Source organism: Synchiropus splendidus, chromosome 12 (assembly GCF_027744825.2).
Source record: "Synchiropus splendidus isolate RoL2022-P1 chromosome 12, RoL_Sspl_1.0, whole genome shotgun sequence".
Taxonomy (NCBI): domain Eukaryota; kingdom Metazoa; phylum Chordata; class Actinopteri; order Syngnathiformes; family Callionymidae; genus Synchiropus; species Synchiropus splendidus.
The window spans coordinates 7,338,229-7,365,119 of record NC_071345.1 but is presented as its reverse complement, the minus strand read 5'-3'; the positions used below and the strand labels follow the sequence as shown (position 1 = coordinate 7,365,119).

General features: G+C 43.8%; 2 protein-coding genes across 4 annotated transcripts; one reads left to right on the top strand and one right to left on the bottom strand.

Annotated features, from left to right (window-relative positions):
- The first annotated feature begins 22 nt into the window (after positions 1 to 22).
- ak9 (adenylate kinase 9) lies at positions 23 to 13,020 on the top strand. 3 transcript variants are annotated; one of them, XM_053880953.1, is made up of 36 exons: positions 23 to 205; positions 791 to 806; positions 894 to 1,156; positions 1,232 to 1,335; positions 1,409 to 1,472; positions 2,448 to 2,500; positions 2,605 to 2,701; positions 2,770 to 2,882; positions 2,950 to 3,108; positions 3,438 to 3,560; positions 3,636 to 3,710; positions 3,780 to 3,878; positions 3,946 to 4,082; positions 4,155 to 4,471; positions 5,431 to 5,549; positions 5,693 to 5,837; positions 5,917 to 5,983; positions 6,044 to 6,099; positions 6,161 to 6,313; positions 6,376 to 6,506; positions 6,687 to 6,893; positions 6,951 to 7,214; positions 8,091 to 8,209; positions 8,283 to 8,502; positions 8,580 to 8,837; positions 9,283 to 9,501; positions 9,572 to 9,788; positions 9,859 to 10,060; positions 10,285 to 10,431; positions 11,283 to 11,500; positions 11,565 to 11,761; positions 11,828 to 11,997; positions 12,054 to 12,152; positions 12,220 to 12,322; positions 12,390 to 12,504; positions 12,776 to 13,020. In XM_053880953.1, exons 3-36 carry the CDS (start codon positions 1,117 to 1,119, stop codon positions 12,982 to 12,984), a joined length of 5,016 nt encoding a protein of 1,671 aa, XP_053736928.1. In that variant the 5' UTR covers positions 23 to 205; positions 791 to 806; positions 894 to 1,116; the 3' UTR covers positions 12,985 to 13,020. The 3 variants fall into 3 exon arrangements, with proteins under 3 accessions (XP_053736928.1, XP_053736929.1, XP_053736927.1); XM_053880954.1 differs by having other exon boundaries at positions 786 to 806; XM_053880952.1 differs by having other exon boundaries at positions 610 to 806.
- jdp2b (Jun dimerization protein 2b) lies at positions 12,830 to 26,667 on the bottom strand. The gene is made up of 5 exons (XM_053880956.1): positions 26,524 to 26,667; positions 25,408 to 25,460; positions 15,369 to 15,586; positions 14,650 to 14,754; positions 12,830 to 14,310 (listed from the first exon to the last, which is right to left on the bottom strand). The coding sequence occupies exons 3-5, from the start codon at positions 15,561 to 15,563 to the stop codon at positions 14,119 to 14,121; spliced, it is 492 nt and encodes a 163-aa protein (XP_053736931.1). The 5' UTR covers positions 15,564 to 15,586; positions 25,408 to 25,460; positions 26,524 to 26,667; the 3' UTR covers positions 12,830 to 14,118.
- Between the last annotated feature and the right edge of the window lie 224 nt (positions 26,668 to 26,891).

Genomic DNA, 26,891 nt, shown 5'->3' with positions numbered 1-26,891 from the left:
CCAAACTACAAGAAGAAACCAAACCAAAAATATTGGGCAGCAAATCGGGGAAACATACGTTTGTCCAAGCCGTTGCTTTAACATCGTCGGTACATTATGAGGACAAGTCTACTCACGTTTGGGAAGGAAAGTGATTTTGCATTCCCGTACAATCGAACACACTCGGAAACGTCACAACGCATTAACTGTGAATTGTGTACTTGAGGTGAGCATTAAGAACATATTCTTGAAAAATGCATCACTTGTTATCCGTTAAAAAAAGAAGACATAACTTGAGCAAGGAGTAGAAATACAGTGTTAACATTGCAAAATCGATAATTTAACACTTACGGTACTACCGTGTAACTAATTCAAGATACGACTTATAACAATCAATGAAATATCTTTTGTGAATATCAAATTGTCAAAAATAATGTGAAACAAATATTTATTACAAAATAACATGAACAATATTAACTAAAAAGATGAATGAGTTAAATTTGAAATGACAGAAATGTAAGCAAATATAGGACCAAAAATAAGGATCGGAAACAAGTAATTATTGTACACAACTAGGTTTCTAACTGCTTTTTTTTCCCCCGGATTCTTCAAATTTTCGAACTTCTGAAGAGGCCTTGAACGCACCATGCAGGACCTGTTGTGTTGTTGTGCTTGTTGCCATGACGACTCCTGACCCTGGCGCCGCAGGAAAGAAGTTGTGATGTTCACTTCTGTTTTTTGCTTTTTTTTTTTGTGGTTGTTTATGCGCCGTTTGGATACGTGACATAATCCTGGTGGTTTGGAAGTGCAGGCGCCTTAACTTGCAGGTATTTTGCTCTGGGATCATTTGCTTTTGGATTAATTAAACCGTCATGTAATGCTTATGTCTATCATGTCTGACTTTGATGCTGCAGTGATAGGGTTCTGGTGGGACTTTGACTGAGTTCTGACCCGAGTCAACACGACTTTGATGATGTTCTGAGGAGGAGGCGACTAAATAGCTGTTGTGGGAATTTTAAATTCATTCCACAACAGGAAGTGATGGACTCCAGCTGAGTATTTTCTCAGCATGAAATACAGCCATTTATTTTAATGTCTGTCCTTTATTATTATTATTGTGCGTGAAGAGGTTTTAAAATGGACCTGACTGTGGAGATAGACATACCTCAATGTAAAGGTGAGAAATCTGATGACCTCTGAAGTTAATTTGGAACAAAACATTGGTAATAATTCATATTTTTCTTGCATTCAGACTGGAAAGAGACTCCGGTGTCTTTTGTGGACAACCTGATCGAAGATGAAGCTGAAAGAAAAAGCTTCACCAAACCTATATGTTTTATTGTCATTGGAAAGCCGGTAAGCAAATTTAGTCACATAGCATATGCTTATTTTGTGTTACTTATACTGGCAAATGCGTTGTCTGTTCCAGGGCGTGGGCAAATCTACACTGGCCAGGAAGATAGCCGAGTCCTGGAATTGTATTTTGATCGATGGTGAGTTCAGTAAAGTAACATTACTGCTTCAAAGAAAAGTTCATTATTATTCCAACACAACATGTTGTACATGAAGTTAATGCCATTTAAATCGGGACAAATATATATAATTCAGGACAAGTATATTAACATCAGTAGTTTTCTGTAAATGACATTACTTAAAAGGTTGAGGTCACTCAACTTTTTTTAACCTTTTGGGAATTTCTCTTCAGAGATCAATAAAGTATCTATCTATCTATCTATCTATCTACTCCAAGTGTATCTGAGCTGTCACACATTCGATGATTAAATAGTTCTTTAACCATGTTCTCCGAATAAATACCCAACTGACTTACTGAGCAGCCTTATTTTCAAAACGTTTCTTACATTTTGAGTGAGAAATTTATAGCAATTTGCTCCATAGTTTAATTTAAAACTCAGTTAAAATTAATTTTACATGTTTGTTTTTGTAATTAAATTAAATGTAATTGTAATTAAAGCCTTTTTCTTATGCATTTTATTGTTGTTAATTTATATAGTTATTTATTTTTATTATTAGCACTACATTTTTTTCTTTAAATGTGTTTTTTATTTGTTGTTGGTTTTTTTGTTCACTTATATGATTTATCTAAATTTTGTCATGTAAAATTGTATCACTTAAATTTTATGAACTTAAAAAGAAGTAGGACTGGTTTGTAAGTCTTTTTAAGTTTCTTTTGAATTATTCAGTCTTTTTTATTGCACTTGTGTATAACATCTGTTATTTATGTACTATGTTGCTGTGATGTTTGTTTTGTTACGGTTCATTTCGCTTTCATTATTGGATGTTATTCCCATACTATTATTTTGTTTTTTACTGATGCTTGAATTTGTTTTGAGAACAATAACATTCATTTTATTATCATAGGGATGTGTTCTTAATGCAAATGTTCAGATGAGCTGCGTGTCTAATGCGAGTATTAACTGCCAATATTGAATTGTGAATATTTATTTCAGACACTGAACTCATCGACACACACATGAAAAGTACTACAAACGAAGGGATTGCTGTGAGTTTCCGGAAAACATTTCATGTTGTTCATTTATCGCTGTTTCCTTCTTCGTCAACGTCTTAGTTCAACTTCTGAGAGGGTTAAACTTAACCTTTTCCCAGCTCTTGGACGTCCTCTCTGACGGCAGAAGTGTTCCGGACGAGATGGTGCTGCAGCTCATCATAGCCCGACTGAAGTGCACTGATATCGACCACTACGGTGAAACCTGCAGCCTCTCTCATCCATACTACATTCAAAGGCGTCACTAAGAATGTGATTTAATGCAGGCTATGTTCTGAGCTGCCTGCCCTTCATGTCAGAGGACATCATGACCATTCAGGAGCAGATCGATCTGGTCATGAATCTCAAGCTGATCCCAGATTTTATCATCAATATCAAGGTCTGCTTTTTAACTCAAGCGCCGTGCTTCATGTCTGTCATCTTCACCTCCGTATCTTTGTCTCCAGTGTGATGACCAGGATCTGGTAGACAGGCTGTCAGGTCTGAAGCAGGACCCCAGAACTGGGCTGCTCTACACCAGGGAGCAGTGGAAGTACGAAGACGTGTTTTGTCAAACGGAAAATGAAGATGGAGACGACGAGGAAGAAGAGGAGAAGATGGAAGAGGTGGATTTGGGGGACTTTGGTGGGGAGATGCACTGAAAAATCTCATGGGCCCTTAATATATATCTGAGAGAATCAGGATAACAAAAGAAGATGAGAGAAATGAATAAGACACCTCTCATGGACCTGGGACATGCAAATCAAGTTCAAACTGATGTTTAAAATACGGATTAAAAAACATTTAAAAAATAATAATATTCAGTCCTTCAGGGACCAGGCTCTTCAGCAGAGTGCAGTAATACTTCTCACTAGGTTTAATCCTACGTGAACGATAATATGATTATTATTGAAAACATTCACTCCCACGTGCATCACTGACTTGCGTCATGCAGCCTGCAGAACCGCTACTGGAGAAAAGCACCATCGACCAGATGGTTTGGGTGCCGGAACACTTGACAGCAAGCGCTTCTCAGAGGATCAAGCAGTACAAGGACTCCATGCTCCGACCGTTGGAGGTGGGATCAAAGCTTGATATAAAGTTAAACAAAAAACATTTTTTAAACATTTGAAACTGTAAAACTGTGACTCAGGACTACATGATCAACCACAACCCTCTGTTCCTGCTGGAGCTGGACGGAAAAACCTCACCAGAACAGCTACAGTCGGTGAGAGAGGAAGCACCTTGGAGAATTGAAAAACTGTTGCTCAACTCAGCTGTCTGATGGTTCCCACAGTATGTCATGTCCCGGCTGGAGTCCATGGCCATACAGAGAGTTCCTGTCCCAATGCTTCTGCAGCAGGACGATGAGGAGCTCCCGGAGGACATCACCACCGTCAGCCATGACTTGATTTTGTCCACATATTTCCACGTGATGTTGACCCTTTGGCTGTCTTCTCCAGGAGGACCTGTACAGAATCATGTCCTCCAGAACGCTGGTTCCTGGCTTCAGATGGAGGAGAAGCCGCTGGGGTCGGATATGTCCGGTTGCTCTGAGAGAGGGCAAAGTTGTTCAAGGCAAACCCGAGTTCCCAGTCGGGTGAGCGCTCCTCTTTCCAAACAAACGAGTCATCTCAATGGGGTTCCTTCTGACTGTCAGCTCTCTCCTCAGCTTCCACGACAAACTCTACATCCTCTCATGTCAAGAAGCTTATCAAAAGTTCCTCGCAAACCCCCGTAGATATCTGCTCCCTCCGATGCCCAGAAAGCCCTGCAGGATTGCCATCATCGGACCCCCCATGTCGGGGAAGTCCACCCTGTGTAAACTGCTGGCAGAGCACTATGAGGCGGTGGTCCTGGATGTGGTGGAACTGGCTCGGCCCATTCTGCAGCAGTCGGAGGAGGAGAGGCTGGAGAAGATTCGAGAGGAGACTATACAGTTGGCCATAGAGAAGGTCAAGAGGAAGTACGAGGGGCAGGACATCACAGGTGAGGAGGGGCATGTTGAAATGTCTATTTCTAAGGTGTGCATTGATGCAACAAATCAGTTGATCACAAAATTATCTCATATCTTAACCTCTTCTCTCCTCCCCTCTCATTTCCTCCCTCCTCTTCTCTTCTCCTTTCATGTCCTCTCCTCACCTCTCCTCCCCTCTCCTGACCTCTTCTCTCCTCTCCTCTCATTCCCTCCCTCTTCTTCTCTTCTCTTCTCTTCTCATGTCCTCTCCTCTCCTGTCCTCTCCTCTCCTCTCCTCTCTTCTCCTCTCCTCTCCTCTCCTCCCCTCTCCTGACCTCTTCTCTCCTCCACTCCCATTCCCTCCCTCTTCTTCTCTTCTCTTCCCATGTGCTCTCCTCTCCTCTCTTGTCCTCTCCTCTCCTCTCCTCTCCTCTCCTCTCCTCTCCTCTCCTCTCCTCTCCTCTCCTCTCCTCTCCTCCCCTCTCCTGACCTCTTCTCTCCTCCCCTCTCATTCCCTCCCTCTTCTTCTCTTCTCTTCTCTTCTCTTCTCTTCTCTTCTCTTCTCTTCTCATGTGCTCTCCCCTCCTCTCCTCTCCTCTCCTCTCCTCTCCTCTCCTCTCCTCTCCTCTCCTCTTCTCTGCTCCCCTCTCATTCCCTCCCTCTTCTTCTCTTCTCTTCTCTTCTCTTCTCTTCTCTTCTCTTCTCTTCTCTTCTCTTCTCTTCTCTTCTCTTCTCATGTCCTCTCCTCTCCTGTCCTCTCCTCTCCTCTCCTCTCCTCTCCTCTCCTCTCCTCTCCTCTCCTCTCCTCTCCTCTCCTCTCCTCTCCTCTCCACACTTCTCCTCTCCTCTCCTCTCCTCTCCTCTCCTCTCCTCTCCTCTCCTCTCCTCTCCTCTCCTCTCCTTTCCTTCCTCTTCCTCTCCTTTTTCCTCCTCACCTCTCCTCTCACTGTTTGAGATGGTGATTGTAATACTTCTTCATGTTTGTTCTCAGTGATGGAGGACCATCCAGAAGTGGTGGAAGTCATCGCCAGCACCCTGGAGGAGGCCAGACATAGGAAGAGATCTCCCTCAGACGTCTACGTGGAGGTCGCGTTGAAGCACATTAAAGCGGTAAAGCACGATTTAACATGAGCTCTCAATGAAGCCAGGATTTGGCGTGAGATCCTGTAAAGCCGTGACTCGGCATTGATCCACCGCAGTACAGCAGCTAGTGCCCTGAATGTTGAGTGACAAATGGCGCTTGGTCTCAGTAGATTGAAGAGGCCACTTGTGACTCCAGAGCCTGGACCGGCTGGGTGCTCGATAACTTCCCCTACAACATCTCACAAGTGGACACATTCACTCAGTCAGACGTCAAAATTGACACCATCTTCTGCCTCAGGGACAACGGTGATGAGAGTAAGCGACAACTTTATTTCTTTTTATAAACTCTTATTTCCTCCCCAACAATGGCATCTTCATTTCAACGTATCTTCAGTTATACGTCGATATAACAAGAGAAAGAAGATAAGAGAAATGCGACTGCAAAAGCAAGAGGAGGGTCTGTAAGTGCTCATGGCTACATTTGAAATCATTCAGTCCGCTAAAGTCCTCTTCTGTGTCAGAGACGAGCCAGAGCCAGAGTCTGAAGACATCCCACCGGTCGATGACGAACCAGAAGGTAACGGCTGCCGGTGGAAAAAAAACCCATCCGGCTTTGACTTACTCGCTGTTTTCTACAGAGTTCAACCCCAAGGATTTCAAAAAGCGCTATCACAATTTTATATCCGACTGGAAAAAAGTCACGTCCACTCTGAAGGTGGACCACACGTTTCTGGACATCGCTGGACGGACACCCAACCACCACAAGAACGAGATAGTCAGGCAGCTGGAGAGTAAGTTGTTGCTTTAACCCAGACCCTCAGATCAGACGACTCATTCCCCTCACGTGGTGCAGATGATTTCAAGTACACACCGTGGGAGCTGTCCACCGTGGACCTGGATGAAGAGAGGGAGGACAACGATGCTCTGGAAGAGCTGGAACGAGCAGTGAAAGCACAGCAGAATAACAGAGAGGGCGACAATGAGGTCAGCAAAGACATGTTTTTTTGTGTAATCTAAATTCAATGTTTAAGACTATCTTTATTTTTTAAATTTCTATTGTTTGCTATTCATAAATATTACATTATTATAGTTGTTCCTGTTGGAAATCAGAGTCTCTATAATGCTGCCGTTTCTTCCTATCATTCTTCTGCCCATGATCCAAAGCGAGGCGACGTGGAGGAGAAAAGACTTCTGGGTGACACGCTTCACTTCTGCCCAGTGTCCCTGAAGCAACACAACGTCGTGGTGGCCTGCACGGACGACATCGCTGCCAAGTACAGGGAGAAAACCTACTACTTCTCCAGTATCGAGGCCATGGAGACCTTTTTGAAAAGTCCTGACCAGTTTGTGGCCAAGCATGAACCTCTGAAGGTAAAACGTCAGTTTGAAGATGAACTCAGCCTGAACATGTTTGTTGTTCCCTTCCAGCCTCCTGCTCTTCGGGTCATCCTGCTGGGGACACGAGGGTCTGGGAAGACCACTCAGGGCAAGTGGCTGGCAGAGCACTTTGGGCTTTTTTACATCCAGTTTCGGGAGCAGCTGCAGGCGCTCATCATGGCCAAGACACGGCAGGAGATTCCTCGGATGGATGAGGTGGAGGACACGGAGGAGGCGGACAATTTGGAGATACTGATCAAGAAGGCCAAGGGGGAGGAGATCGTGGAGGCGGTCAGCGCTTCAGATGACGCAGAGGTCAGAAGCTTTTAAAACACTATCACAAAACAAAAAAGTGCTGAGTTGTGTCACAAACATTTCCTTTCATTCACTGAGGGTTTTAAGTCTTTAATATACATTTATGTGAAATACATTATGAAAAGCCAGTTTCTGTTTTGTTTAAAAAAAAACATATGGATCCACATTGGTTATGTTTAGGATCTATTTGTTTTGTAAACAGAAAAACGCCAGTATCCCAATTCATTTTCAGGGTTGGTTGTAAAATGGCTATAGCTGGATTTTGGTGGTTTCATAGGTTCATTTGGATTAAGAAACGTTGAAAAAAAACTCACTTTCAATCACCTCCGGTCACATGATCTGCTCCGGTTTGACCGAATAAATCACAATACACAAATGAATCAGTGAAATAAAACAGCTTTCAAGTGATGAAGGTGATTTTAAATGTGGCCCTACCAACGTTTTGAAGGTTTTCTCTGTCACGTCCTCTTCATCGAGTCTCCTGCGTGTGTGTTGCAGACGCTACGTGACGCATCTGCTGTCCGATTGAACCAGTTGCACGCCGAATACCATACATACTGTAAAAAATACCAATAAACATACAATTATGAAGATTAGATCCATGTATGGAAATAGTATTGGGTGGAACATTAAAATAAAAAACACAAGTTTTTCGTAAATATGTTATTTGCCTCATTTTTCTACTGTAAAGGTACAACTTTTTATAATGTATTTATAATGTTATTTGTTAAGGTTTTAGTATTTTCTTATTTATTAAAGTATGTTCCCTAATATTCCTTACAGTTCTTTCAACTCTAATTATTCCCCATTGTTACTGCTTCATTGTAAAATGTGTTTTACAATACATATTTAAGTCCTTTTATTTTCTCTTGGCAGGAGATGGGACTCGATGAGGATGAGAAACATATCATGACCTACCTGTCTGAAGGAGCTCCTCTGCCACCAAAGCTACTGGACACAGTTGTTGCACCGTTCTGGACCAAAGAACCCTACATGTAGTCATAAACACCAGCTTCATATCTTGATTCATGACCTGAGCTGCACTGAAGTTGCCCTCTGCGTTCTCAGGTCAACAGGTTTCATCCTGGAGGGCTTCCTCCAGAACCCTGAGGAGGTGCAGTACATGCTGCAGAGGCAGCTCTTCCCAGACGTGGTGGTGGTGATGACGATGGCGGTGATCGACGTGCAGAGGCGCCTGCTGCCCGGGTACATGCAGAGATGGCGAGAATATCGCAGCTTCATCCGATCGCAGCAGAGAATTTTGCACGAGCTGCGGAAGAAAGCCCGGGTATTACAACACCACAGGTTTCCTTCCCGAAACTCTCTTGGAAGTCACATCAGTGTGTGTCGCTGGCCTCGGTGTAGGAGGAGAGCATTGCTCAGAGACGGGCTGAACTGCTGTCGGAGAGAGTGGAGGTCAAGAAGTCGGACTATTTTGAGGAGGAAGAGCAGCCGGCCAACACTGAGGAGGAGGTGCAAGCCCTGCTGGAGGAGGAGTTCCCCTCCGATGAGGAGAACGAGGAGAACGATGCCGAGGAGTCGGAGGCCACTGCTACCGAGCGGCTGGAGATGGCGATAGAGAAGCGCTTTGTGGCAGATGAAAACATCCTTTTGACTGTGACGGTAACAACAATGAAAGAAAAGCAAATGCCAAGTCTGCGTGAGCGCGTGTCTGTGTCCTGCACATTGTTTCCCTGAAAGAAGGCGTCCATTCAAACATGCCTGTTTCTCTATTGTGAATGAGTGGTGACCTCAGATAACCCCTGTGGGAGCAGCACTACCCACCTGTTGGGAAGCTCAATTTTAGATTAGAACTAAAGTGTAATGAAGCATTAATGCCTCTACAGTAGGTCACACTCTCCACTATAAATATATACAGTATATATACTTATATACTGTATATATATATATACTGTATATATTTATATATATATATATATAGCTTTTTTAGATCTGATTTTACTTTTATGAGCAGCTCCTTCAAAATAAAAGCTTGGAAAATCAATAAACTTTTTGGGTTGATACCCTGGGACTTTACTTTATTCAGTATTTGTATCTTTCTCACCAGGACCTGCTGAGCGAACAGAACATCCCCATCGTCTCCATAAATGCGTTCCGCAAACTGAACATCGTGCGACATCAGCTGCTGCAGAGAATCAAGCCACTGCTGTCGAACAGAGAGTCACTCTTCCAACGATGCCAACCCATCCAGTACATCCTGGCGCACAAACTCCTGGCGTCTTCCTTCAAGTTCCACAGCGGCTTCGGCTGCTTGGACCCCGTCAAAGTAAGTTAGACGCTCCAGATGAAGAGAGGTGTGAAAACATTGTGCAATTCTCCATGTTTTGCTGCTGCAGAGATACAACGAAGGAGATGTGATCCAGCCTCTGCAGTGGCCCCTCGACACCACCTACCCGCTCCTCTTCCACCAGTATATCTATTTCTTCGCCAATAGAGAAAACCGAGACGCATTTTCTCTCAATCCGCTGAAATATCTTCGGCAGAGGAAACCATACCCATCCCTTCCTGTCAGATTAGCTATTGTGGGACCACCCAAATCTGGGAAAACCACAGGTACCCCACACACATATGGGTGCTATCACAGGTCTTTACATGTTATCTGGTTCTCTTGTCTCACCTGCAGTCGCCAAGGTGTTTGCTCAGAAGTACGGTTTGGCTCGACTCTCCATCGGCAGCGTCATGCGCATGGTGCTCAACGCTCAGGAGAACAGCTACCTGGCCGTCCAGATGAAGAAGCACCTGCACTTGGGCCTGGTGGTGCCGGATGAACTGGCCATCGAGTGTCTGCAGGTGGCTCTCATGAGTCTAGTCTGCTGCACTAAAGGGTACAACGGAAATCCATTTCTATATTGCTCTATATTTATTCCGAGTCCTGTACAGTAGAGGTGGCGACACTTGCAGTGCATTATGGGAGTTATGATGTGGCAGGTGGGAGTGTCCTGGGTGTCCCTCACTTCTCATGCCTCTATAGGCTCCAACTCCCCGCTGACCCTGAAACTGAACTGGTGGAGGACAGAGAATGAAGGAGATTCCTGTGCTCTGTTTGCAGATATATTTTAGATGGGTATCCAAAAACTGTCAAGCAGGCAGAGATGATGGCGTCCCTGAGCATCATCCCCATGTTGGTGATAGAAATTGAGCTGGACACGGTGGAGATGTTGAGGAGGGGCAAGGTGGACAAGGAGAACCCGAACAAGTAAGACTTCACTATAGTTAGAATTATTAATGTATAGGTAGATTCGATGGTTACACTGTGTATAAATTCAATCGTTATAATAATAATATCTATAATGACCTAATATAGCATACAAAGGCTTGAACTACGCCAAGTTCGATCACTTATTTTACTGTATGGTCACTGCATTTTTCCCTTAGCCAGCAGCGTATAAAAGATTAGATTAAATATTTAGATTAAATATTTTTAATTTGAATTTATTTAATTTTAATTTTTACATCCACAAACGTAATTTTCTTTTTTTTTTATTTTTCTGTTGTATATACAGAAGATAAAGACCTGTCCAAGTTATAGCTGTATAAAAAATAAATACAGTGTTTTGTCTTTAACTCTGGTAAATAAATAAATAAGAATAATCAATAAATAAGAGTTAAATTGTCAAAGCAGGGTTTTTAAAGCACATACATCGTAAGGATTACTTAACGGTAAATGCCATGTTATTAATACAAATTATACAAAAAAGCATAAATTTGTATAAATTGTCAATAAAAGTAAAGAAATGTCTATGATGATTAATATGCAAATTAAACTCACTTAAAAGATGAAGTAGCAGTAAATATTAAGACAAAATAACACTCAACTACAGTAAAATCTCCATTAAACAGCATGAATAAAACATTAAGAAACAATAAATGTGAAATCATTACTACAAAAATAAAAAGATATTTACTGCATACAAACAGGGAGCATTTTTATTAATCTTATTTTATTTGGATTTTGGGCTCTACTCTAGGTTTTTGATTGACTGTCCGTATGTTTGTGAATAAAATCAGTGGAAGTGTTCAGATATGAGACTCTTCTGCATGAATCAGGCCTCACCTGATGCAGGACAGCCCAGAGAACCTGCACACTCGGAACGCCTGCTACAAACAGGAACTGCATTGTCTGAGGCAACACTACCAACTCCAGTACCGAAACTGGATCCGGCTGAACGGCTTGAAGAGCAAGTGGTGCATCTGGGAAAGCATCGTGAAAGAGACCAGCGTCAGCATGAAGTACATCCACACCTTCGTGGAGAGAATCAATAACGGTGAGTAGTTTAACACGGATGTGAAGCTGAGGATCCGTGTTGAGCTGAGTTCCTCTCCCTGAAGGTCAAGCCGCATGCATCCACAGACTGTGTGTGAAACCTGTCGAGCTGTACGCTCGCCTGGGGGAGTTCAAGCTCTACTGTCCCGTGTGTCTGGCCCTGCACTACCATCTCAAGGACGGTTCTGAAAACGAGTACCTGAAGAACGCGGCTGAATACAGGGCGAAGTACTACAAGATGTGCGACAGAGATCACTTGGAGGTCGGTGTGTTAAGATACTGCAGAAAAATGAGGCTGAAAGTTGCTGAGGAACCTGTTCTTTCTCAGATGTTCCTGACCTCTCCGGACGAATTCATCCCTCCCAACTGTCCGTATCAACTTCCTGAGGACCACCTGCTTCCCAAAAAACTGACTGAGGCAGACGTGAAGGAGAGATTCCCACAGCAGGTTGAGCTGAAGGGATTCTGTCCAGTCACTTATCTCGACGGCCACAAAAGGTCAGGCAGATCGACCGCGATCCACCGCTGGCTCCCTAACTTTCTATTCACTGTAGATATGAAGCTTTAACCCCAGGAAGCATCAAGTACGCCGTGGAATACCTCGGTCGAATCTACATTTGCCAGTCCATGGAAAAGCAGTACAAGTTTTTAAGGTCTGAAACAATAGAAGTGTATTGATCAGAGCGTTTCAATGTTAATAATGTCATTTTTTTTCCCAAGGTCTCCTCATGATTACGCCAACCATACACTCCCGTGTAAAGTCCCGCCCCTGACTGAGCCCGTGCCCCTCACTTCACTTCCTATACTGGGCTACCTGGAGCAGGTCCGAGCTGAAGCACCGCGGACTGAGTCCGGAACTTTTTCCTCATCGTCTGAATGACATTTTTCAGGGAATCGCAGTTGCTGCTACCAAGGCCATGACGGCGGTTGGATGCCTCAAACCCAAGTATCCGTTTCTCAACGTGCAGCGCTCGGCGCTCATCTATGTGGCCTTCTATCTGAAAGGTGGGATTGTTTCACACACTCTCCACAACATCTGGAGACATGTTTTGTGAGCCATTTGTGGAAGCCAAAACATTTTAGTAAACTGGTTTAAAAACAAACAAGAAATGGGGCCAAGAATTGAGGGACACTACTCTTAAACAGACAAGTTGTTTGATATAAATAAGGCATTTTGTGTTGAACACTAACTCACCTCCTTTTGTGTGATTAAAATGTGTGCTACTTTTGTGATGGTAATTAAACGTGTAATTCTGTCATCCAAATCACTGTGCAGCCTTCAACCACAAGAGCAAAGACCACGTTCGTCAGAAGTACAAGAAGAAGCTGGCCGTGTTTGAGGAGACGTGTGAGCTGATCCCCTACCTGAGCTCCGCCATGAAGCCTGGCTATAAACTCACCAACGAACGGCCGATTGACTTTGAATACAAGCTGAAGAGGTTCCTAGCCTTGGGGGAGGGGCCAGCGGCCCACGGCCTGCAGTAGCTCTCGCTCCAAAACCAGAAGCAAATAAACATTTATTTCCCATGATTAAACTTCTCTCTTGTTTATTTGGTGCAGCAACAACTGACAACAATTCCCTTGTTTACATTCCACTTGTGCTCTGAACTTGTCCGGCTGGTTTTACTGACGTCACTTCAAAACACTGCGTCATCTTGTAGGTGTATTTTTGGACCTTAGAGTTTACATTCTAACCACAATAGAACCCAACATAACTACGGGGAGTTGCTTTTGTTTGTGCTTTGATGATCCCGTATCAACAGGAGGTGAGGTCTATTCCATGGAACCTTTTTTTCATTTTAAGAATGAAAGAAATCGTGCTCAGTATAGTAGTTAGAAAATAGATTTTAATCTAGTGATAACAGAGATACTTAGCAGATACAGGTCCAATACTGCTCAGCTGGAGAAAGATGTGCTTGTTCTGGCAGCTGTTTGACAGCGTGACACGACAAGACCGTAATAACTGAAGAGAAAAATCACATCAAGTGATTGACAAGCATTTCATATACGTTTTTTTATGTATACAAAGCAGTATAAAACAAGTACAATAATGGACAGTCAACAAGGGTGTAAACATTTTTTGTGTATATGTGCTTTTTCATGACGCCAGCGTCACCACGAGTCGGATCAACCGGACCTGCCATAGTCGAGGCAGAGTTTAGAAATCATTAAAAAAAAAAAAAAACATACTCGGCTTTGAGTATTCTACCCTTTAGGAACTCTACATCTGTATGCTAGCGTACAAAGAAAACTGCAGACCAATGCCACGCTATCTACTCAGGGCTTTTGTAACAGAGCACCATGTGGATATTGGGGTTTTCTCCGCGTCACTCCCGCTCTACTGTCTGTGTTGGTCCCTGTCGTAGAGCTGGCTGAAGTCAGGAGGCACGGCGGGTTTCAGCAGCGACGCGGGACGCAGAGATGTCTCCACTCTTCCACTAGCCAGAGCCAGCTCCTGTAGCAGTACTGAGGAAGCCCCCATCTCGGGGCGGAGTCTCCAAAGGTCTCCAGCTCGGAGCTCAAGTGCTTACTTAGAAATGTGTTTGCCAGCTTTGTGTTCATTTAAATGGCTGCCAGCATGGAGAAAGTTCGGCGATCCGGGAAAACCAAATCCTAGTTTCATTTGTTTTCCGAGGAAAGCTGCTCCAAAAGAGGGTTGCCCTCGTTCTCTGGTGTTTTGACGCTGTCGGTCCTCACGATGCAGGTGGGCCGGTGCAGGTTGAGCATCACCATGAGCTGCTGCCTCTCAAGGCGGAGCTCCTCGATCTGAGCCTTCAGCTCCGAGTTCACCATCTCCAGACGCTCCGATTCCTACATGAACACCACCACAACATGAGTCGCTGACCAACCAGGTTTCCATATAAGGCAAGACAAAACGTGCGGGAGAACATGAAAGCGAGCTTTCGTTATCGATAAAATAACATTTTGAGTAAAGATAATATCCCCTGAAGAAATGCATCCTGTTGAAGCGACGCTGGCCATAATAAGCAACAGAATCGAGTTACGGTGCAGGTCAAACCCGAGCTTGCGTCAACATGACTATGTAACTTCTGACATTTGTCAAACAGCTTGAGCAGCAGTTGTCGGGTGAGCTGAGGTCGTGTGACTGTTGTAAACTCATCGGCGTGTGGAGCTGTGTCATCAACTCACCCTTTGGAGAAAGTCTGTGCGCTCCTTCTTCTTGTTTCGGCATCTTGCTGCCGCCACTTTGTTTTTCTCTCTTCTCCTTTTCCTCCTTTCTTCGTCTTCATCCATCTGCAAACACAAAACACAATTTGAAAAACACTGAATCTTAAATATAATGATAGAGTGTAATTATTTGATTCAAAATTCCACAAAGAGTACATTGATATAAAATCAACTAAAGTCATAATTTAGTCAGCCACTAGATGGAGCCAAGTAAACCGCCACGTTCAAGCGGAGGCCACGTTGTCTCCAACCACGTACAACACGTTTTTCCTGTGCTGTTAAGTCAAACATTTCCTGTGACTGTCAGGAAGCATTTTCTTATGTTCCCATTCATTTTATTGACCTGGACAAGAAGCACATTCAGCCCTCTGTCTTACTGCATTTTACTGGCCGTGAAGACTCACAATGGCACATCAATCCCAAAGATCACAACCCAAGAACATGAAGCTTAATAAGGCAATAAAAAGAGAAATCCAGTGTTTGTTTAGCGAACATTCATTTCTATTGTAAAAGAAAAGTGTGATTATATAATCATGAATTTCATTTTAGTTGCATCAGTTGCCATCTTTTCTCCCTTTTATTATCTACCTCATGTTTTCCTTTTTTTTGTGTAATAAATGCGCATACTTCCTGAGAGAATATTTGGAGCTTGTTTCCTGTCGATGAGGGTTAAATCTCACCTCCGTCTTGATGGACAGCGGTCTCTTTCCAAGCCTCCCCAGGAAGTGCAGCGGCGACAGCATGGAGCCCAGCTGGCGGAAGTCGGCCAGCTTCAGTTGGTCAGTGAGCGTGGTGGCCGAGATGCCCGCCAGTGGGCCCAAGCTGGGCAGGGAACCCGCCGCCAGCGAAGGGTCAGGTATCTGTCCAGGCATCATGTCCGACCCGGCCACCACCACCGCTGTGGAGGGAGAAGAATCACAGACCATTTGAGCGACAGGTTTTGACAAGTCTTTGATACAAACCGAAACTGCCAGTGACAATAGATCACATGAGCAGCGCAAGAACAGAGTTGCAGTCATGTGACCTCTGCACTTGAATACATTACCAACTTCTAACCACAGAATGTGTACTCAACTAAAAACACACGGGTGTTTCAGGGAAACTTCGACCAACGTGTCAGACGGGAAGGAAAACCAAATACTCAGCTGTCATTCACAAACTCATCTCTCTACTTCAGAAACAGGGAGAACCAGCCACTCAAAGTCAAATCCAACAATAATCTGCGATTCAACCAATCATCACACCCAAAGTTATCCAACAACTTATTACACAAAATAATGTAAAATTATTTTAAACTGTTTAATTTAAAATGAATTAAATAGCAAAATTTCTGGTTCGATAATATGAGCTTTCAAAAAACTTGGAATATTCCGTGGAAAAATAAAAGCATAAAGAGTTAACCAATAAGCTAAAGAGAAAAAGCAAAAGAAAAAATAATATGATGGCGAAAACTTGGATGCTGGATTTTGGTTTCACAACTAGGGTCACACAGGGACAATCAGAACCTCAACATGGTTTGCTCTGATAGTTAAATGAGCTCACTGAACACACTGATCCCCAGTCACTTGATTCGGATCATTCAAAAAAAAAAAAAACATCAAGAACGGAGCAGGGGAGCCTCAGATTACACCACCACCCTTCTTCAACAATTATGGGTAGTTTGGAGAGTTCCTGACCGCAGGTTTTTTTTTTTTTTTCACGTAATGAGAGTGGAATGAGGGAGCGAGAGGAGAAAAAGGAGAACTTGTGCAGACCTAAAGGAAGTGACTGGAGAACCAAGAAGCTTCTCTAATGACTGTAAAGTAGAGCTGAATAAACATCGGATGGCATAACAAAGAACAAATGTTATAGATGGAAAGAGTGCGTTTTGGAAACCTGCCTTGCACTTTGACATGTGTCGAAACAAAGCATTGGTTTTTCTGTGAATGTCTAGTTCATCTTGGAAACTGAATGAGGCGAACAACTTGTCCAGTTCTGATGGGATAAATTGATGTTGGGGTTGCAGCCAATATTTTCATGACATTTCCTGGTGTGATTCATGAGACGCCAATTTTGTTCGAGGGCATTTGTTTCAAACCTCCGACTTAGCAGAAGAGCTGGATGTCTCTGGCGTCAGGGACACACATGTTCTTTATCAAACCCGTCAGTTGAGATACACAGAAAATTCAGATGACCCGTCTTTATGGTTGCTGATACTTCTTCATGATGTGAGGTCCGATTCTAGCGCTTCTGACACCCCATGTACTCGCACACCTACTTTACATATGCGTTCGCGGTGCGACAAAAAGAGACACTTTCTGCTGAAATAATCAAAAATATTTCGCAGGCCTCAGTGAAATCCTGCAGCTGTATGACGGCGAGGATTAGCAGCCACACCCGGGACATGAGAAGTCTGAACAGGATTGATGATATCAGTGTGACTTCATCATCAACGGCTAAATTCACACTTGTCCCTGGAGTGTGCTGAGCCGCAGCTGAACCTCCACAGGTTTGGGCGCGGACCGAACAAAGCTCCTCTCACACCGAGGCAACAAAGATGTGCATTGTGCTGCGCTCAGAAACAGCTGACTCCGCTGGTGGCTGACTCGCTGACAGCCGAGACTCTACCATAACTTAGAATACGTTTTCATTTCTCTCCCACTTGTTCTTGCCAGGGAGACAAAAAGAAAAGGAAAAAAAAGCTTTTACAAAAGCAGCAGAAGAGGTAATGAAACGTTATGTAACTATTCTAATGTGCTCCACCCTGCTTATGGGCTGGTTCGTGTTTTTACAGTTGGAGCAGAGTTTACTGCCGAGCATGAAGACAGCCACATCAAAACACAGCGAGTCAAGAGGAGATCAGTTCGGCGAAGTGATGGAGAACTGGTAAAGGTCAAAGTGTGGAGAAACTTTTTTTTCATATTGCAGCACTTACACTTCCTGCATGATAACAATGTGTACAATAATGACATTGCAAAAGTGTGTTCGAGTGGAAGTAAACATCACAATGAAACCAAAAGTCACGAGAGACTTCAGTAAGTGAGTTGCCAATAACTGCAACAGCAGGTTGCAAAGAACTAACACTGGACACAGTTTACACCGATGAGAACATGCAACACTTGGTGGTGTGTTCCCACATCTCTAACGGTCAGTACCAAGAGGGGAACCTGCCACCTCACTGACGTGTGCGGTCAGTTACGGAAACCAGCGTGTGAGCACAATATCACCAGACAATGAGAGATCTGCTCCAATGAATCACTTTGCTTAATGTTCACTGTCGGCTCGCGGCTGGATGAGGGAAATGGGAGGTCATAATGTTACGGCAGGTAAAACAAAAGAAGGGAACAAACCAACATTTTGTGTCAATTGGACGGCTCACCTTCACTTTTTCACAAGTCCTCAGGTGGGCACTATGACAATGTAGCACAAACCTGGGCTAAGTACGGCCCGGGGGCCATATGTGGCCCCTTGCCTGTGTTTTTGCGGCCCTCATGAGGTCAGACTTAAACTATATGACTGATAAGTAGTCATTTTTCTGTCATTTTTTTATCCCGTTTCCATTTTAGCCAGTACTGGTTCAACAGTAAACACAACACATGACTAAATTTTTGTTTCTTCTTTTTGTTATTGTCATTTTAGTACGTTCCTCAAAATTAATAGAAAGAAAATGCAAAACACATTTTGACATAAATTACCTTTTCATCTTCGATGTATGTATAGAAATCATAATAAAATTATGGACCAAATAAGATGCATGCAAAATGATTTTTTATAGGTTTCATGTCATATTTAGACTTCTTAATATCAACTTCTTAATATTCCATTGAACCTGGTTAATTTTGTCCTTGTTACACAAGATTTTTTTCCGTCGCTTTTCATAGTCTTGTCGCCTTTCTTTTGGCATGTTGGCCCCTCGCAACAGTCACAGTTGATAATGTGGCCCTTTAGGTAATTTAATGTGTAATGATTTATTCCTTCATGCTACGCAACTCAACTGCCTCTTCATACAATATCATCTCAAGATACCACAAATAGACAGGCTTCATTCTGAAAATTGATGAGGACCGTTTCAGATTTCTGTCTGGTCGCTGCAGTAGAACTCCTTCTGTCATTGCGGCTTCTTGTCTTCGTTGGAATGTGCGCTAAGAATCACTACGAAATCGTAGCATGCGGCGAATGGACTCCTTTGAGGAACTTAACAGTCAACTCAGAGGACTCTGCATGTACTCTTAGAACTGGAGTTACATCCAGGTAAACACCATCTTCTGAATGTACCAAAAATTGCCAGCAGGTGAAACACCATCAAACCAGATAAGACATTGCCGTAAAAGTCAGGATTGTCTTGTCTGGCTGCTCAATTTAACAACCCAAATATCACATAAACACTTAAATGTGAGTTTAATTTCGCTCAGCAGTGCGAGCCTGTCCCTCTCACTTTATCACAGAGCACATGTTTGCCTGACACGGCATACCTGCACCCCTTGAAACCAATTCCATATGACTGCTAACCTGCGTGATTTATTCGAACCAAGGACAAGTTGGTGTGTGGAGCTAGTGTCCAACGAGGCATTTTATTATTTAATTCCCCTCTCGCCTCCTCCCTCTCCGCCGCTGCATGTATGCGCCCATTTACACTGCGCTTGGCAGCGGCCTGTTGTTTTTGCTGGAGAGGAAAAGAACAAGACAGCTCTGGTCAAAATCTCGCTCAGACAAAATTCCCTCTCACTCAACTCTCTGGAGAGGAATGGAAGGTGCTGCAGAGTGGAGGAGCGCAGCAGCCGATCCAGCTGCTACACACGGAGGAGAGTGCCCGACAAAACAGCCATATATAGATGTGATGGACACGAGAAATGAATAGAAAGTTGCCATGTCAGTTCAAGATATATGAAATACAGATTGAATTTCTAAGTTTCTGCAGTTGTAAGCTACATTTAGATGACAGGAAATCTTTAATATCTTATGAAGAAATCCAAGGAACATTTTTTTTCAGATAGATATAGAATTACAATGACTCTTAATACACCCTTTAACAGAAACAATCAAAATGACAAGATTTTACACAAAAAGTTGGCCTTTTCAACAATTTCACGCCAAAAAAAAAAGTGTTTCCAAAAGTCATGACTTGGTTCTTCCAGCATGTGCTCAACAGGAAACCAAAAAGTTTGCTGGTTTCCCCTCCCACTCCACCAAAATATAACGTTTTACTTCCTTAAGAGGATGTATAAAACATTTCCAATTGTGATGACTTGACTCGGTGTATGAAAGCGACCCGGAATCCGTTGGTTCTGTGGGGCGGTATAGGGAGGAAAACCCCTAATTCCTCGGCACGGCCAGTCCAAACATGCTGCTGCCAGAACACACAGACGAACACGCTGACACACCGCCCTCGTATAGGTCTGCATGACATCACGTCACGTTTGGAAACAGAAAACACTGCTGGAGGCCTTTGACAAGACAAAAGGTGGAATCTCAGATGAGATACCTGTCGACCACGAGACACGGCGATGAGTCGCACGTCATTCCAGACGACCTCGGCTGCTCAAGTAAACTACACCACAGACGTGAGTGGATCCCTTGACAAAAGTCTGATCGTCTCCCGTCTGAGAATTCCCCAGTCGGGCTGCGGGGCACGAAACCCGCGTGGAAGCCTCAGGAGGGAAACCTAATGCTCCACTGTAGGAGACGAAAGCAATAAACATTCAAACTCATTATACGACTCTGATGAAGATGAAGAAGAGAGCAGTCTGCTTCCTCTTCGAGTTCTTTAGCTGTGACATGTCAGAGTGACTCGTAAGAACGCCAGCAAAAGGAGAAGACAAAGCCAAAATGAGTCTCTGATGACTTGTCATGACGTTTTGACCCGACTCACATAATGACAATGAAAAGATCAGACTCGGATAATGTGAGGTCGAGGACTTGTGAAAGTACTAGTGGGGTTTTCTTTAAGCCAGTAAATTGTGAGGAAATTGTAGATGAGAAGACTCTGTAGTCTTCTTCTTGCAGCATCAGGGGTTGCCAGAGCAAGTCCTCCTCTTCAACCTTAACTGACTCTCCCTCCCATCACAGATCCTGCCTCCGGTTTCCCGTGGCACTTAACGTTAACAGAAAATCTGCTTGGAGAAAAAGAAAAAAATAAAAAGTCACAACGCAACAACGGAACCAGATGTTGATCTTATTGGAAATAGGACCAAGACGAAGGAGCTCTCAACACAAGACTTTCAACGCCTCTTTCAGGAGCAAACACAAAGCTGCAAACGTCTCTCACTCACCGTCTCACACAGCCATACCATTTAACCCCAAAATAAAACAGAAAGAACTCAGTGTGAGACAAGCACAGCAAGGTTCTACACCACCTTGACTAACAGATTTTCTGCAGAAAACCCTCTCGCCTTCCAGTCATCTCCATCTGTTCCCCCACGACTGCACTCTCCTCCTCACCTCCTTTCATCTATCGTTGTTCTCAATGACTGACTCCTAAATTCTTCTCATTCACACACACACACACACACACCGACTTGCCCTAATCCTCTTCTCCCTGGCTTCTCCTCCACCTCCAAACACAGCATCCCACACCTCAGCAGTGATGCACTCAGACAACAACTATGTTTGGCATGATCATACTAACAAAACCATAAAACAAACTGTGTGAAAACTTCCAGGAGGAAACTCGTATAAGCCTGCGTGCAACAACTCAGATATTTTTACAGCATGAAACCTCCATCGCTTGAAGAGAATTGCCAAAATTTGGGTGTTTTTCTCTGCTTTTCTCGTCAGGCGGCCAGAAGCGGAGGATTAGTGGTCAGTGTGTGATGATGCAACGGCGTCACTGGGCTCCAGCAGCCGAGCAGGGAAGCCAGTTCCACAACTTTCAGTCTCAAACAAAGACACTGACTCAGGCCAGCGGTGGTGCGGGCACCGCTGCCTTTCGGACCTCTCTGTGGGGAGAGGAGCACGAGCCAAGGGTGTGGAAAGGAAATGTCATGTATTAGTTAAAAAATACAGAACCCCTTCTTGGCCCAAGCCCAAGAGTAATCCAGAGCTATAAGGAGCCATAGTGTGGGTACGCTTCCTTGAGGTGAAGACAGAACATCCTATGTATCAACTCTGCACTGGGTTCTTTTTTTTTTTTCCATGTCCAAATGTATCCATTTCCGGAGTCATTCCTGAGGACAATTTGCAGTTCTCAGGAATTCAGCTCCATACCGACCGCCAGGAGAAAGACTTGAGGCCCTATTATCCTCGTCCCCTATAGAGACGGTGAAAGAGGAGAGCAGGGTGTTGTCCGGGGTTGGGGGGGGGGGTTTCGGACGCCAATTATTAAGTTCATACCCACTCAACACGAGTGAAAGCTAGAGGCCAGCGTGTTTTCCAACAGATTTATGGTCGCACGAGACAACGCTTGCTTTTAAGTGCTGCCAACATCACTGGATAGTGGCATTGCTGAGGAGCCACGGGCTATACCCAAGTCTTTGTACTTTACGTGAGTGTAATTTGTGACTAATCGTGCGACCAAAGAATTTCACGAAAAACTCCAGCTTCTATGTTCCTCGCCGAGAATGAACAATGAGTGCGGGGGTTTGGGCCAAGGCACGCTCTGCCGATCTCCGGCCAAGGTCTCGGCAATCATCATTACAGCCTGCACTCAGACGCTGCTCTGTGTCGAGTTTCAGCCTTTCGCAATCCTCGGAGGAAACCAGGGAATTTGGCAGCGTCTGTCTCGAGGACACGAATGTCCAAATATACAGTATCAGCACTCCTCCAACTCTCATTATATTTCCAGCGGAGCGACAAGACACAGACGTGGGTGGAGAGCCGAAATAATGAGTGCTGTTGTGATCAGGCAGCGGTCATATCTGGTCAATAACCTCGCTGTGATTGTTGGTGTGGGAGTGAAAGAACAGAAGTCTTTTTTCATTTCAGCTTTCATTTCTCCTTTAAGTGTGCAGGCTAAGTCTTTGCTTAAGAAATCTTCAGTGTTCATGGAACAATTCCTGTTCACTGCTGAAGCAGAAAAACGACATTGCTCTTAATTGTTTGATTCAATTCAGGTCTACAACTTCATCTGACAGGTCAGAAAATAAAGAACAAAGACTTCTCTGTTGCTTTGCCTAAGGCTCAGAATGCAAGACAGATGTTTTGCAATTCAGGTTGTTCTTGGATTCATAATACGTTATGCACCGTCTGTAATGTGATGTATGAATGAATGACATTTTTTTCGTTTTTGATGGTGTAAAAATGCACATTAAGTGAATACCTCTCTAAACCACAGTGTGTATCTGTTTTTGACTTTTCTGAGTGTCCGTAAATGTGATATCTCACACACCACGTTGACATTAAATAGCAGCACAAGCGTGAACAGGTGAGGTCAAGGTCAATTTCATTTATATAGCACATATCCACAGCATGTGCTGACCAAAGAGCTATATACGCAACAATAAAAAGAAGTATACAATTACAAATACAGAAGCGTTGGCACAAGACAGTTTTATCTGAAGCTAGCTTCGCATCCTCACCATCAAAATTCTTGAAATGTATGACCATTTCTTGCACTTTGTCTCTTAAATTGACAGACCATCATGTTAAATGTGGAGTTCTATCTAAAAAGAAGAAGACAGAAAGCAAGAAGAAGTTAGACAGATTGGCCTGTCAGGACGTGTCATACTTAGCTACAAGAGTAAAAGCTAAGACTCCCAATGCTGATAAAAACTGAGTGCGGAGAATCCATATCCCAGCATGTGGGTGCTCAACTGCACTGGCGAAAACCTGCAGCTACATATTTTAAGTTGAATTTATGAAAACATATTGGTAACTAATTCTATATTCTATGTTAAATAAGTGAACTAGTTCCATTAAAATATGATTTATTGGTGTAAGAAACATTGATTTTTTTTCTCCCCAGTATAACACAGTGTCGACATGACTCAAATGTTGCTCTGTTCTTACTGAATCATTAAGAATTCATTAAGAAAGCCATAAGTAGCATCACATTCCGATGTGGTGTAGAAGTCCCCCCCCCCACCAACTTCATTGATCATTCACATCAGTGAGATCCCATCCGACAGTTGTTCCTGGAGCTCTTCTGCTTCGGTTGCAGTTTGAATATCTTGGCAGTGAGTGAGCTGGAGTGCAGTGCACGCCGAGGATCACAGCGGTGAACTCCTGAATTAATTACAGGCTGCAGTGTAACAACTGACTTTCTTCAGACAAATCCGAAGACAAAGCACCTGCAGATTTATTCAGCACATGAGGGTTGCCAGTTGCTTTTATTCAAATGGTGCTCTGCGGTTATTGGCTGGAATCCTGCCTCCGGTCACACATCTATATTTACCTCTGGGTGGTCCTCTATGAATTACTACAACATTCTTTTTATTTTTTTACCTCGACATTTTAAGTCTGGATTAAGACTTTGTGTGGCACGGCTTCTGCGGGGCTCAGACGTGGATTAAATGCCGTAGACAGATGTCAATAAAGATGTGAGGAGTTCATAAATCCGGAGCAATTTAAATGCAATCTTTCACATTAAAATATTGGCCAACCTCAGGCCAGAAAATGAGATATAATGCAGCCTGTTGAAGCAATCACCATGGTTATGTAACGTGCGGTTGTCACTTCAATGCTGTTTCATACTTTGTCCTCTGAAATTTCCTCACTGGCTCACGTCAAGCAGACTGGAGCTCTGATTAAACAAGGACTGCGTCTGTGCCGTACAGTGTGTTCGGCTCTTTTGTTGCTATAGAGGGCTGTCAGCTAAAGGTCAACCTAAAGGCTGACAGGAATGCTTTTGTGCAGACAGAGAAACTGGCTGCAATGAAGTAAAAGATCCTTTAATATGATTTAAAAAGAAAAGCAACGTTGGGCATCTCAAATGTTGCATTCGCAGTGTGGTCCGGGTTGTTTTTACAAAGCATGTGGAAAGGCTTATTGGCACTACAATGTCAGACTGATAATGTGATACCCACAGCAGTGAATAAGTGCTTCTCCAGCATTAGTCTTGCTCGCCTGCAATGCGTCTGCTGTCTATTCAGTTCACAGAGGTGCAGCTTGGCAATCCCGCCTCTCCAGAGACACACTGGAAGGCATTTGGACTTAAAATAAACCCAATGCGCCTACGTCCAGCCTCGCGGCCCCGGCGGCCCAGCGCTGCTTGTCAGCCCTTCCCCATTAATCCACTGCAGCATTCCATTTATGCAGAAACCATCCTGTGGATGTGCCCGGGCAGGCACTAGGACATTTAAACCCATTGCAAAACATGCAAGTTCATTCTGATGAATACGGCGCAGGAAACAGGCGGGGAGATCACACAAGTGCCTGCGCTGCCTGACATGGCTTCGTACGTATGCAGGCACTAAAGCAGCATGCACTCGAAACACTGGAAAACACTGAACTGCTGAACCTTTAACCCCAACACCTGATCCACACAAGTCTGCCATATCTCCACTCTCATGATTGACCCCTAACATTTAGAAGCAAGCATGTGAGTATGGTAAACCAAGGCCGTGACTAGTCCAGCCCTAGTCCTACTATATGCAATCCTGTCTTCTTATTTCACTACCATTACATAATTATACAACCTAGACTCACAGCATGAAACAACTACCAACAAATAAACAAAATAAAAGTGGAACTAACTATAGAACATGTTTAATATTGCAGCTAAATAGCCTTAAATTTATCATGTATTGTCATCATTAAGTGCAAACCAATCCCACGCAACATACTACAGGATGTTTTTTGACTTACTTAGAGGAAACTTGACAGGCGTCTTCTGTCAATGATGCAGCAGTGTTTGGACGCTGTAGAAACATAAAACGTGTGTAAAAGATGTGTTTGATATCAGTTTATACTCTCATTATAAGAGGGAGCACAACAACACACAAGATAACACAACCCTGAGTTTAAGCGATTGTGATGAGAGAGCGGCTGTCTGTCTTTATGTGAACCTGTCCCTGACCTCTTGCTCTATGTAGCTGGGACAGGATCCAGCCAACTGTGACCCCACTGGAGCAATAAACGGAAGATCCTGAATGAAAGCGTTTCACCATTCATGATGCATTTAGATGAAGGGTCATGATTCAATTGCACTAAGTTCTGCAGAAATGTCAAATAACATGTAGTGCATTAGACGATTTAGCTGTTAAATAGAGCGTGAAGTCGATTACAAAACGTGTTACCCAATTATTAGATACGGATCAGATTCATCAAACGCATTATGTCACCCCCCCTTTCACTACAGCGGTTGTAATGTTGACATGAATGAGGAACTAGATTTGCCATAAAATTCAAGACCAGTGAGCCGCCGATATAAGCGTCACCATGCTTTTGACTGTCTGCATTGACGGCGCATGAATATCAAACACATGCGACGTCACATTTCGACGGTGACCTCAAAAGCCGTAGAAACGTGGACGTAGTTCGGCGCTGCGGGTTAGCCTCGCCTGCTAACTGGAGTAACAGCCCGGCTGGGTTACATAACCGCCACCGACCGCGGGCGAACTCGCACACTCACCCAAACTCATGTTTAGCGACAATGAAAATATATTGATGTAAACAGCTGAAAACACGTCTTCGAGCCAAGGTTAAATTTAGCTGCCCAGTCTGTTAATAGACAAACCTCGTTGCCACAACAGTAGTAACAACAACGCGGCTCACTGTTTACTGAAAAGTCACTTGGAAACTTTATAACGCGTCACTTTTTAACTACATCAGAATAGAATGTTTAAATAACGTATTATTTAAACTGTTATATTCTTCTAAATAACAGTGATAAAACACTCGTAATTCTTGTAAAATGACCGATATATGTGTTGATAACAGAAGCCGATCAAAACAAGGATGAGGCCAAAATGGCGCACTCACCTGCCGTGCGCCCAAAAATCCTCCGGCAGTAAAGAGGTGGGCAGCGTGCGGGCGGGAGATGGACGAGGATGTGGGGTTTGGGACTAACAGGAGTCGTTGCATCAGCCCGCTTAAGTACGGAGCAGGTCTGCGAGCTGGGGAATGCGGAAGTGCGGTCCCAGACGTAAGCGTGGTTAAAGTCATGTAAGAGGAGGGGCCAGTGTTTGTCCGCTCCGCCCTGGCAACCAGAAAACACACACGGCGCTCAGGAAACTTCCAGATGACGGACAGATAAGGCTGATCGTATTTACCCCATCAACGGAGACAAAGCCATCATTTAACGAGACGAAATATACTTGTTATTTTCATTCAAATCCAAAGTCACAACC